Source organism: Lissotriton helveticus, chromosome 9, assembly GCF_964261635.1.
Source record: "Lissotriton helveticus chromosome 9, aLisHel1.1, whole genome shotgun sequence".
In the NCBI taxonomy this organism is placed as follows: Eukaryota; Metazoa; Chordata; class Amphibia; order Caudata; family Salamandridae; genus Lissotriton; species Lissotriton helveticus.
The window spans coordinates 1,081,196,043-1,081,210,059 of NC_136070.1; the positions used below are offsets into that span (position 1 = coordinate 1,081,196,043).

At 50.0% G+C, this 14,017-nt stretch overlaps 1 protein-coding gene across 1 annotated transcript in view; it reads left to right on the top strand.

The window, feature by feature from the left end:
• Positions 1-14,017, top strand: part of LOC144782234 (TATA element modulatory factor-like) — a 316,861-nt gene that overhangs the window by 195,337 nt on the left and 107,507 nt on the right. The window contains exon 10 of the mRNA XM_078661477.1: positions 198-354. Coding sequence (XP_078517603.1) covers positions 198-354 — 157 coding nt within the window. The remainder of the gene's footprint in view (positions 1-197; positions 355-14,017) is intronic.

Genomic DNA, 14,017 nt, shown 5'->3' on the forward strand with positions numbered 1-14,017 from the left:
GCTTTGGTTCCTGAGTGTCTGGAGAATGAACACATGATCAATTTAAAAGTTTGAGGCAACATTCAATTTTTAAACTAGTTTATTTCTTCCAAAATGTTAATGTTAAAATGAGCTTTTCAAGCCCTTTAATTATGTTATTTTAAAATAGACCATATTTCTGTTGTTTGTATTAATAGCATTACAATTGTTAATCTTAGAGACTTCAGGAAGGAGAAAATCGGAATCAGGATCTGAGCCAAAGTGTTACATCTGCTACAAGGCCATTACTCCGACAGATAGAAAACCTGCAGGCTACATTAGGAGCTCATACAACATCCTGGGAAAAGCTGGAAAAGAATCTTTCTGACAGACTAGGTAAGAAAAGCTTTATTTGTCACCCCACACTAACTCCTCGGTTCGTTCCTTCCCAACCCATTCTGCTATAACAATGCATAAATAATCTTGCTGTCTGACGGTGTTATTATATTTGCTGTATTAATTAAGTTGTCAACCTGTATTGCTTGCCCTTGTGTGTTCATTATACAAATTTAGAATATAATGTTTAAAGCATTGTTTAGGCATCTGGCAACCCACTATCCTTCAAAGTATAAAACTGACAGATACATTTTTAAACGTTTACTTAATCCTTGGTCAGTATACTTTTGAAAACGTTCTTGATCATGATATACGGACTATGTTGTCCCGCCATTCAAAAAAGTGTAGAATATGCGAAGTGAATGGAATTTCTTAGTTGGTGCAGGCAATTTGTTGAACAGGATTATATTTATTTAGCTTTGCTCTCAAGAAAAATATGTGCTGGCTTAGTCTTGCTGTTTCTCATTCCATAATGATTGGAAACTCCTTTATCCAGTCATCCAAAAACTGATCTTTCAAGTAAATGCTTAAAGATTAAGATAAAAATCAAATCAAAAGCTAATCTCAGAGGTTACCTGTTTACTAGAACTTCCTGGTACATCAATAACATCTCATTGGTAGCATCTGCGCATGGAACTGCCTCAAACAGCATTGTTTTTGTTTTTTTAATGAACGGCCTGTAATTTTTTTAATTCATCTTTAAAAGAAGCTGTGAGGGGAGGAGCTTAGCGTGTATCCAAGATGGTCGCGTGAGCACAGGGCTCCCGAGACCCTCGCCGCCTCCCGCATATATCCTGCCACTGATCCTGCCACAGATGACGGGTTATTGAAGATTTAACCCTGCTGATCTGAATGCTCTTTTCCGAATTTGATTTGGATGCCGGGATCCGGACTTACTCCGTTTGCAAGTTGGCGGCCTACAACGGGGAGTAGCCTGGGACTCAGGTCCCCAAAGTACCCGGGTGGTAATTGAACAACAACGGCCAGTGGAGGTTGTCTTGTGCCCCCGTGGTACTTTCGGTCTTGTTTTCGGATTCTCTGGGCTGAACCCAGCTTCCATCTTGCTCCAGTCTCCCGAGGTCTACACTTGGCTTGTGCGCTGGCCCGCCACTCATCGTGCTTTAGACTTTTCGGAGATTGACCTGCAGAGGAGCCATTCATACCAGGTCCCAAAGGGCCCTCAGGGGCACGTTGCACACTATGGCGGGCAAGCCTGAAGGCGATAAGCGGACGACCAAGAACACGCACCGAGGGGGTGCCTCTCAATCGAACATCATGGATCGCTACACCCGTCCCAAAAGTTCCCCCCAGTGGTGCGTGCAACACACCGGACGAGACCAGAGATGGTTCTGCGTCGACGGCGGAGCTGACCTTGCGGGACGTCATGGGCGCCATTGCGGAGATTAAGACTTCCGTGGGCCAGCAGTATGAGACACTGGCCTTGAAGTTAGACACGGTGGCGATCGACATTAACTTGATCAGGACAGATCTGGCGAAGACCAATGAAAGGATCAAGTCTTTGGACATCAAGACTGCCAGTCTTACAACCGACGTGTCTGATCTTCAAACTGAGGTCCGAAACCTACGCTCCACTAACGACTTGTTCGCTCGCCGTTGGAAGACTCCAAGAGTCGTGCAAGGCGCAACAATGTCCGCATTATTGGGGTTCATGAGAAGTCCTCTGAGAGGACTACAGATCTCCTCGTGGAGGACCTGATAATGAACCATCTGGCCCCCAAAGGCCTCAGTAACTTCTTTGCAGTTGAGCGCGCCCACCGTGTTCCGGGTGGAGCTCATAAGCCAGGCGCTTCGCCGCGACCTATAATAGCTAGAATTTTCAACTTCAGGGACAGGGACGCTATTCTATAGGCATCGCAAACCGGAGGTCCCACGAAATTTGAGAATGCAACCGTCCGCTTTTACCCGGACTTTACCCAAGCAGTTCAGAAGCAGAGACTGGAATTTATGGGGGTTAAGCGGAGGATGCGGGACATGGGAGTGAAGTACTCTATGCTCTTTCCTGCCCGGCTTCGAGTTGAATACAACGAGCGAACGCTTTTCTTTGATCGGCCTGAGGACGTCAGTGACTGGCTAGACACTTTACCGGCGTGTCGAGATCGCCCGGATCCCTCGGAGGGCGCAGAAGGTGGCCTGCAGGAACAGGAGTGAGGGGTGACTACGGCACGCCAAGTGAATGAACTTTGCAGCAGTGGTTTGATGATTTCCTATGTGAATACACTTGTTTGCTTAGCCCGGGGGTGGTGGGGGGGTACGGAACTCTTCCTCCTCCTGGGGTTTCTTTCTTTTTGTAGACTAGTTTCTGGTGAGGGCGACAGGCACACTGCAAGTTGGGGTGGTTCATTGGACTAGCGCAGGGGTGCAGGGTGGGGGGATATGTTTTAGGAGTTTTCTTGGGGTGGGCTGGGGATCTTTGTTAGGCTTTGTTGGGTTTAGAGGCAATGTTTCACGATTTATTTTGACTTTGATGTCTGCTTCACTGGAAGGGGGAGTCGATCCTTACTGTTGGGATGGGGGGTAGGGGGCTGAGGGTCATCTGTTGGAACGTCAATGGCCTGGGGGATGGCATCAAACAGGGTATAGTGTCGCAATTCCTGAAACGTTTCTCCCCTGATGTGGTGGTGTTACAAGAAACGCACTTGATTGGGAACACATGTCATGCAATGAACCGCCGAGGGTATCGTCTGGTCGCCCACTCCGGATTCACCACTGGGTCGAGAGGGGCGGGGATTCTAGTCAGAAGCTCCCTCCCCCTTGCGATAGACGTGACCACTCTAGATGATAGAGGTAGATATGCTGTTGTTTCCGGCAGATGGGAGGGGAAGACGATTTCCATACTTTCTGTTTATGTCCCGGCTGGCTTGCAAACGACGACATTTGCGGACCTGGGGGAAAGAATACTGGGACTCCCAGAGGGTATTTTAATTGTGGGCGGATACTTTAACTCGGTGGTCTGTGGCACAGAGGATCGTAGCCCCCCAAGAGACCACAAAATCGCAGCCTTGGTTGAGTAACTTCCTGGAGACACTGGGTCTAGTGGATTGCTGGAGGTTGATGCACCCTGGGCAGGCACAGTACACCTTTCACTCTGGAGCGCACGGGAGCCTCTCCCGACTTGATTACATACTTGTGCCGGCGGCGCAGGCCGTCTCGCTTAGGGAGGTTAGACACCTTGCCCAGGGTATATCCGATCACTCCCCAGTGTGGCTCTCCATTGATGCTCAGTTTGGGGCGGAGGGTAGAGTTGCCCCGATTAATCCCTGGCACTTTCGTAATCCCAAAACCAGGGCGGGTGTGGTCAAGTCCATCGATCAGTACTTTGCTGAGAATGTGGGGTCGGTGTCCTCTTCTGTTTCCTTGTTCGATGCCTTTAAGACTGTGATCCGTGGTCAAGCCCTCTCTCTGATTGCCGATGCTAAGAAAAGAAAGAATGAGGAGGTAGAAAGATTGGAGGCTGACCTCAGTAGCTTGGAGAGAGAGTTGGAGTCTGGTGCGACACAAGAAAGACGGCATGCGCTGCACCTTAAACAGTCGAATTATCGTGCTCTGGTGACAGACGCTGCCGAGGCTATGAGCCGGGAGCAGCGGGGACGATTGTATGATGTGGGAGATAAAGCGGGAAAGTTGATTGCCTGGTTGGATAAGAAAGAAAGGGCGAGTCGTGTAGTGCCTGTGATAGAACGTGCTGATGGAGTGCGAGTGGTTGACCCCGTTGACATAGTGGAGAGTTTTGCGTGTTATTTTCAGGTGTATGCGCCAGTCTCAGACAGACAGGAGGAAGACTCGCATCTGTTGCTTAGGGATATCGCCTTGCCCTGTCTGTCTGATTCGGACAAAGAGCTCATGGAATCGGAATTCTCCAATGATGAAGTGGCGCTCGCTATCCGCTCCATCCGCTCGGGCAAAGCCATGGGCCCGAATGGTATCCCCATCGAGCTGTACAAGTTACGTCCGGATAAAATGGCGCCTTATCTCCGCAAGATGTTCCTGGAGTCGCGTGAGATTGGGTCACTCCCGCGGGACCAGCGACTTGCATCCATCGTTGTGATTCACAAAGAGGGTAAACCCCGGGATTTATGTGCCTCATATCGACCGATATCACTTTTAAATGCCGAACCCAAAGTCTTGGCGAAACTGTTGGCTAATCGCCTCATAAAGGTGATTGGCGACTTGATACACCCGGATCAGTCAGGATTTATTCCGCACCGCAACACAGCACTCAACTTGCGTCGTCTTCATGGCGTCCTGGCGAGGGCGGGGTCCCTGCGTGAGCCGGCCATCTTGGTGTCCTTGGATGCCACGATGGCCTTTGACACCGTAGAATGGCCGTATTTGTGGGCCGCCCTCGCGAAGTTTGGGTTCGGCCCCGGGTTTATCGGTTGGGTTAAACTCCTGTATGCGGAGCCGCTTGCCCAGGTTGTGGTTAATGGTAGGGTCTCGAAGTCCTTTGTGCTTGGGAGGGGTACACGACAGGGATGCCCATTGTCTCCTTTGCTGTTCGCGCTCGCCCTGGAACCCCTAGCTGCTTGGCTGCGATGGGAACCGTCACTTAAGGGAATCAGATGCACCCCTGACTTTGAGGACCGCCTATCGTTATACGCAGATGATATTCTGCTATACCTCACCTCCCCACGGAAATCGTTGGGAGTACTGTTTGATGTCCTCAGCTCATTTGGCAAAAACTCCGGCCTGGTGATTAATTGGGCTAAATCCTGCATCTATGCACTCACTGGTGATGTGCCCCCGCTACCGCGCAAATGCCCGATACAGATAACGCAGATTGGATTCAAATATTTAGGGATCTTTATATCATTAGACCCCGCGGTACGTTATGAGCGCAACCTGCTCCCCCGCTGCTCCGGCTTACATCTGATGTAGCGGCCTGGAGTGGCCTGCCGTTGTCCCCGCTCGGAAGGGCTGCCCTTTTTAAGATGATGTCCCTGCCCCGGTTCTTATATGCCCTTCAGAATACACTTGATCTCGTACCAGCACGATACTTCCGCGAGGTAGAGGGTCTGCAGAGGCAATTAGTTTGGGGCGGGCGTTCTCGTATCGCTCTTGCAAAATTGACACTGCCTTGGTACGACGGGGGCATTGCATTGCCGGACATCAGGCGCTACTATTGGGCATCTCAATTCAGTGCTATTAACCATGCTATGTATGGCCCAACGCCGAACCCTGCGTTTGCAATGGACAAATGGCAGTTGCCGGGAGGGAATTGTAACAGGGCACTATATTCTAAATCGAATTACAAAGTACTGTCAGGGCCTGCCGCGGTGGCCGTGTGGGTGTGGAGAAGTGCGAACGCAGCCATGGGATGGTCTGACTAATTGACCAGGGCGACCCCGCTTTCTGCGGTGGAGAAACTGGGTAGCCTGTGGACGACGAAGGGCTTCGAGAAGTGAGACCTTATCGGTATCAGTACGATTGGGGATCTGTGGGTCAAGACCTTTGAGGAGCTGCAGTCGGAATATGCTCTTAGTAATAGGGAGCATTTTCGCTATATACAGATCCGACATGCGCTCCACTCGGTCTTCCCGACCGGTACTGTCATTCCGGAATCCTCCCCCTTGAGGATAGGGTGCTTGATGGCTATACTCCCGATAGCACCATATCTCTCAAATATAAAAAACTGATTAACGACCGAACGGATCTGCTTCTGCAGCTCCGTGAGGCGTGGACCGGTGATGGACTGGAATTGGACGATGAAGATTGGCAGGCGGCGGTATCCTCCCCGAAAGAGGTCGCGATCCCGGCCCGTCTCCGGCTGGTGCAATTGAAGATCTTACACCGTATCTATGTAACTGGTCCCCGTCTGGTTCGTATGGGTCTCGCTGTGGATGGAATGTGTAGGCGTGGCTGTGATGCGCTGGGTACCTTCCTACATATTATATGGGAATGCCTGGCAGTGGCTCTGTTCTGGAACCGTGTGCATGTGATTATGGAGGAGGTCACTGGAGTTTCTCTGCTGCCTGAGGCCCGCCGTTGTTTGCTGAATATATGGGAGCCGAATGATTACACTGTGGCACAAACGCAATGGGCCACGCTTGGCAACATGGTGGCTAAACGAGACATAGCACAGTTATGGGGGTCCCAGAGGGCACCTACGACTTCTGCGTGGGAAGAAAATATGGACTGGTGCATGGTCAGGGAAAAAACGGTATATGTCGCACGTGGTAGACCCAAGAAGTGGGGTAGGGTCTGGGACCAATGGAATTCGTATTGTGGGGAGATTTGTGCCCCCCCGTTCGCGGGGGCCCCGGTACTGCCACAGTCCCCGTGACCTGACGTACCTACAAACATTTAGATTTTCGTATTGCGTGCCCGATTACCCAGGGGGCCCCCCCTCCCACTTTTCATTTCATCCTTATTTCTATATGTATGTTTGATATGACTCTCCCCCATAAGAAGCATGTTTGCCGCATTGCCTCTTGTTTCGTGTGTTATTGTTGTTTCTTCTTGTTTTTATAAATAATTAAAATAGTAAGACCTTCACTATTTCCTACACCACTTTTCTGCTCCTGTCGAAACGATACGTTGAATTGCTGCTGGGCCCCCGGGCTGTCGGCTGAAAGCTGTGTAAATTGGCAATACCAACTGCTCTCTATTGTTTTAGCGACGGCCGGCCCATGTGGTTGTAGGCTCGCAAATGTAATACTGCAATTGAAATAAAGGTTTAAAAAAAAAAAAAAAAAGAAGCTGTGAGAAGTTGGCCTGATATATGATGCTCACTAGTTCTAGTGATCACCTTGTATCAGTCCAAACAACGCTTATGGTGATTGGTTGTAAGTCAACCTTATAGACCAGCTATCCTAATGGTAGCATGGACAAAGCAGTCTTAGGCTAAACTCTTTTGGCATGTGAAGCCAGCTGTTTTACCACATATAACCCCTTGAATACCAGATGAAAGGACACCACACAGGTTGTTATGAAAATAAACAGTATATTTATTAATAACAAACACCTCTGAACTCTTTATGAGGTCAGAGGGCTAAGCACATGACAATCTCTTAGGAAAAATACGATAAGTTGCACAAAATTACAATGGTGCCCTAGGGGCACGTCAAACCATATACTAAGTAAATGGTATAAGGAAATCGATAGAAGGAATGGAGCTGTCCAGAGGCTGTAGGATCGCTGGGACTACACTATCCTAACCTTAGGTAAGTAACAAAAGGCCCACGGGACGCGTGTGCAGAGTGTGCACTCACACGCGAGATACGGAACAAAGTCAATGGACAGTACAGTTTACGAAAAAGGTAAGCACGGACAGTCTTTACTATTTAGGACTAAAACGACTGGAAATCTGGACACTAGGAGAGTTAATCTACCCTTGAGCACCGAAATGCTCTTGTTACCTCACCCACGGGCTGCGAGTGCATAGGTGTAAAAGTGTGTCGGGTTTCCGCGTCGAAGTCAATGGAGCCTTGAAGAAAGATGCTGCAGGCGACCAGGAGGAAGATGTCCGGTGCGATCCACGGGTGGATCGAGGAAGAAGTGGACCTGAAAGCAGAGGGGACAGTGTTCAAAGTCACTAGCCAGTGACCGGTGTGGAACCAGGAGGGAACCAGATGCTGTTGTCGCTATCAGGTGAAGAGTGGACGCTTGTCTCTGTAGCCACCTGGACCAGGCGGTGTCTTTGACAACCAGGATGGAGGCACAAGCTGTCCCACGCAGCCTCTCGCTGTCGGCGGTGTCGGATCCGGATTTGGAGTCAACCGCCCTTGGCAAAGGCAACCCACGCGGTGAGTGGAAACGGCGTCTGGAGTGGACCAGGAGGGTCCGGGGTGCTCCTCTTTTGGAAGGGAGCAAGGGCCAGTCTGGAGCAACCTGACCAGCAATGTAGATTTCAAGGATCGTCGTCTAGGAGGTACTAGCCAGCCGGCAAGTGACCAGACAACACGTTGAGCAGCAACCAAGCAAAAGGGCTCGTGGATGCTGGAGGGCTGGTCTTCGGTGCAGGAGCTGCTCGGGGCTGGGGCTTCTCAGTCCCCAAAGCACTTACTCGAGGAAGCCTCTGAAGTCGTGCTGGAAGCGAAGTGCAGTTTCTTCAAGATGGCCGGTCCCACGTGTCTTGTCGCACCCACGGATCTCAGCTGTGCTGCAGATGTAGGTTGAGGTCGGAGAGGTCTGGAAGTCCGGATCTCGTCGGGCTCTGAAGTCTGGTTCCGGCAGGAAGGACGACAAAGCGAACCGCTAGGACGCTTGATGGTGCCTGCAGTTGCAGGGTGGACACTCCTTGCCCACAAGGGAGATTCTTCAGTCTTCTGGGGAGCAGAACGTCGAAGTCCAGAGTTTCTTCTTTGTAGCGTTGTTCAGGATAATCTAATCTGGAATGTGACCAGCTCCTACCTTTATCCTGCTAAAGGGGGCTGTACTAGTGACTAGGTCCCTCCCATGGGTGGGACCAGGAAGGGGGGTGGTTACACCCCCTATCCTTTGTCTGGTTTCGCGCCAGAGCTGGGGCTGGAGTGCCCCAGCAACTGGTTTGAACCGGGGTATGCACAGGGACACCTTGTGTGCCCTAGGGATGTCTCATTCCTTTCAGCCCTCCCTACCTCAATACACAAAATCCTGTCTGGGGTGGTGCTAGCACCTCCCAAGGCAGGAAACCCTTTGTCCAGGCCTCCCTTGCTGGAAGGACTCCCAGCAGCAGGAGGTCAGACTTGTGTCTGTGGTGGCAGCATCCATTTTGTGATGCTGAGGCTCAGTTTAACTTTAACCGGGGTTCACAGTTACATACATGTCTTATACCTCTGGAAGGGTGGAATGCTACCCCCGTTGCCAGAACTGGCGAGGGGTTAGTATTCCAAAGCGTATGACACCTTACATGACATGTTTTGATAATGCTATACCAAAGTTAGCAATAACCGTGAGGATTATAATGCACTTAAGAGTATATGGTATAGCGTTATCATGGAACAGCTATAAGGACTTGGTTCCGCAAGCTGCAGACAGGCTCAGCTCATGCTAGAGCACCATCTCACATAATTCCAAGCACTCTGCCCTCAGGATTGATAAAGCCTTCCATAGGAGTGACTGATAGGAATATATGTGTCCATTTTGGAGTTAGATATAGGTATACTATATCTACAGCAAAGGGTGATTACACCACCTTGCCCCAGCTGTCTTAGCAGCCAGTTGTGTCCGTTTGGATGGCCAGCCAGGGGTGGCATAATACATGCTGCAGCCCCTGGTAGGCCCTGGGTACCTATGCCCTGGGTACCTAAGGTACACTGTACAGGGGCTGATAAGGTGACCCAGCATCCAATTAGGTATGTACCTAAGGTACGTGGAGTCCATTTTACAGAGAGAGCAATTAGTCTGGGGTCCTGAATAGCAGGGCCCAGGCCAACTAGGTCGAAAACCAGCTAAACACTGGGCAAAAAGTGGAGGGCAACCATAGTCAGATATCCACCTTCCTACATGCTCCATCTAAGAGACACTGGATACTTCCTTTTGGAGAGTCCCTATACATCATTCTTTTGTGGACTTGGGCAAAGCCAACGTCAGGAGTCTCTGTTGAGTATGCCATTGCACATTTTCATAGTATTGAAGTGTGACTTCTATGAGAGTATTAGTCTCTGTGTTTGACTCTTTAATTCCCGGATGGTGTTTACAGCTGGGTAAATGGTTTAGTTATATTTTCAATTTTCTCTGATTAAGAGCTTGCCTCAAGCTCCTAAAGAGCTAGTCTCGAGACTATACCCCTTTTATGGGTATGTGACTTACTCTATGTGGAGTATTTGTAGCGTATTTCTCTACTATAGAATCTCTTCGTTCTACAGCCGTGTCATGCTCAGACTTGGCGTTATGTTTTTCTAAGGACTGTTGTAGTGAGCTAAGAGCTCTATTTTCTTCTTGTGATACCCTGTCATAGGGTTCTGTTGCACTTTCACGCACCTATAGTTTTTTCTAAACCAGTGGACTCCAGGGGATATGTTTTTTGCTTCTTAGGGCCTGATTACGATGGTTGTAATCAGGCTACATCGTAATCTCCTGTTTGGATCCTACTACATCATTCCTACTACATCGTAATCTCCTGTTTAATTTCCGACCCACCCAGTTGGATGGAGTCGGTTGTAAATTAACCCAAACAGGATTTCTGAACGGCTTACGACGGGCTGGGAGAGGCAGTCTCCCATTCAGAAAGGGGCCTGCAATCCCAAGTGCTGCTCTTTCTGCCCGAGGGATTGCGATGGCAAATTCACACAGCCTTTCTGTGCCGGCCTTTCTGAGGCAGAAAGGCTGTGGGAATCCGACTTTGAGTGCGCCCCAGTAGGGCCCCCATGGGGCAAGGCCTCCGAATTTCGGCCTAGGCTGCACCTATGGTGCCCCCCTGTTGATCCCTGCACCCAGTGGCAGGCACCTTGAGGTGCCTGACACGGGGTGCTGGGATGAACTGCCCCTCGGCTCTATACAGTGAGAGCATGCATTCTGGTCAGAATGCATGCTCCCATTGTAAAGAATAGAATTGTGACCGAACAGTGTTCGGTCGCATCTTAATTGCTGGGTTGGGACCGCCGAAAGGAGGTCGGTTGGTCCCACTTCCCAAACGAGATCAGACAGACTCAGGTCTGTCCGACATCATAATCGAGCCCTTAGTGTACTATGTGTGTATTTTGAGTGCATCTGAACTTTGAAGAGGTTGAGCATGTTGGAACATTGCTCTATGTCTGAGTTTACATTTGCCTTCTTTGGATGCTTTTCGCTTGTGAGTTCTTCCTTTAGGGTAAAGAACAATGCCTGCTATAGATGGGATGATCATTCTCAAATATAGGTAATACATTTTCATGCTCCACTTTGTGGTGCAGTATATTGGCAGCCGAAGGTTTGCGATTGGTCTAACTTGTCACAAAGTTATCACAAGTTTGGTGCATTCTTCCATCCAGTTTTACAAACTATTATTTCATTTTTTAGGTTTCGTCTTGGCAGCGCATGCGCTGTATGCGCTGTCTCCGCGAAATCTAAAGTAATCTCTATGCTGAGTGAAACTTCCTCTAATTTACTTTTCTGCTTGTGATTGGTTTACTTGAGCCATCGCTGTTGTTTGCATGCTTTCTGTTGGCTGTTGATTGTAGAGTTACTTCCGTGTAGTCCCGATGCAGCGGCGCCTAAGTACAGTTTCCGTACGCTTGCACCTGGTTTTTTTTTTTTTTTTTCAAAAACCTTTATTGCACCATTTATTCACACACAGCACTTGGCCCACAACCCAGCGGGCCGGCCGCTACAACATAAAAGAATGAGCCTCTGTACTGGAAAAGTCTGCACATTAGTTACTGTGGCCACGTTCCGGTCAATTCGCTCTTTAGGAAATGTGCCTTATTCACAAGTAAAGTCCTGCTCGCCCAAGGTTTAGGTTTTGGTTTTTATGCTTTAAACAATAAACAAACCTAAAAATCAACAAAGAAATCTCGGGTAGGTCAGCTCGCGCTGAAGCGATTCCGCACACGTTGTGCTTTGCAGAGTTCCTGGCAAATTGGCCTGCAAAATAGTCTTACAATTACTCATAACAAATAGTGCTGATGACAAGGTTACATGGAAGTCCTACGGTGCACCTGCTATACTGTCCCCTTCGTGCCATCCCTCCCATCTCCCCATTGTCTCCCGTTGCCCCTACCCCTCCCCCACTCCACCTCCTCCTGGGGACGCTAATCGTCCTCATCTTCCTCGTCAGACGATAACGGTACGTCCTCTGGTAGGGGCTCACAGATGTCTCCCCGGTAAGTGTTCCACGGGGACCAGATCTTATTCCATTTTCTCGGGCATGCCCTGTTCCTATATACCTCTCTTTCTGTGAGCATTACCTTGTCCAAATTCTCACACCACTGCGACCTCGTCGGCACGTCCGCGGCCCCCCACTTCTGTGCTATGTCTCTCTTCGCTATGACCAAACCCAACGTGACCCACTGCAATCCGTACCTGGTCAAATCATTAGGTTCCCACACATTAAGTAAGCATTTGCGCGGTTCAGGGATCAGGGAGGTTCCTACAGTTTGTGATATGGTGCGCAGTATACTTCTCCAGTATTCTTGAATGCGAGGGCAGTCCCATAACGTGTGGAAGAAAGTTCCCTCCTCCCCACACCCTCGGAGACAAAATGGGTGTTTCGCGCGGTGTATGAGGTGTAGCGTCGTCCTAGTATAATATACTCTGTGTAGTATTTTGAGCTGTATGAGCCGGAATTTAGCTGATATACCTACTTCTTTGGGCGAGGCCATAGCTTCGTTCCATTCGGTTTCATCCATAGCTGCCACATCCCCCTCCCACTTTTCCTTAAGTTTGAGCATGGGGTCCGGTAAATTGTTGCTTAACTTTCTATACGTGAGTGAGGTGGCTCGTTCTGGCATATGTTCCGTAAGGAGACGGTCTTCAAGTGGCGAGGCCTCTGGCACCTCCGTGTCTGGGGGGATGGCTGCGAGCAATGCGTGTCAGATCTGTGCATATCTAAATGTTTCTCGAGGCCCTAGCTCGTATTGTTCTCTCAGTTGTGCAAACGGAATCACCGTGCCCCGGTCCCACAGATCCCCCACCGTGGACAGGCCCAACATGGCCCAATGGGTGAAGCCTTTACTGTTCCGTAGGTTCCCCAGCGCCCGGGAGTCCCACAAGGAAGTAAGTTTCGTTATCCTCCCTTTCCACCCTAGAGACGCCTGAGCCCTGTGCCATAACCCCGCAGTGAGTTTTGTGGGTCCCTGAAGTGTGCGCACCTTGCGTTGGTCGTATAAAGGGGCCAATAGAGTACTAGTACCCAACTGTGTCCTGTCCGCTCTGAACGCTGGGTCATTTTGGGGGGCATGTATCCACTGGTTTATGATTTTCAGCTGCGCCGCCCAATAATACATTTTCAGGTCTGGCAATGCAATCCCTCCATCGTACCACCCTCTGTGCAGCTTGGCCTGCGCTATGCGGGCCGGGCGGTTACTCCACAGGAGACTCGCCACCGCCGACACTCTCCTAAAGTATCCTAGTTCCACCGGGTACGGCGTATTCTCCAGTATGTAAAGGAATCGTGGCAATGACATCATTTTATATAAAGCTGCCTTACCCAGCATCGTGAGGGGCAGCCCGGCCCACACCCCAACGTCTTGTTTGAGCCGTTCTAAAGGAGGCATCAGGTTTTTCTGCGCAAATTCAGTCGGGTCCCTGGTGACATGTATGCCCAGGTATTTGAAGGAGGAACCGGCCTCGGTCAGGGGGCCACGAGCATCCAGTGTCGGGCCTGGTCCCTTCAATACATACATTACCGACTTATTCCAGTTCAACGTGTATCCCGAGACTTTCCCGTGATCATCACACAGAGTCAGAAGCGCCGGAATACTATGGTCCGGGTCAGTAAGGTAAACCAACATGTCGTCTGCGTATAGTGAGACGCGGTCCTCCTCTCCCCCAGCCCAGGAAATCCCTCTAATCAGTGGTGTGGACCGTATCAGGTGTGCTAGCGGTTCCAGGGCGATTGCAAAGAGCAGTGGCGACAGGGGGCAACCCTGTCGAGTTCCTCTACCCAGTGGAAATGTGCGTGAGATATGACCATTCGCTACCACCTGTGCCATTGGCCCCGCATATAACAGCCTAACCCATGCTATGTATTTGGGACCGAACCCCAAGTGTGCCAGGACTTCGAACAGGTAAGTCCACTCAACCA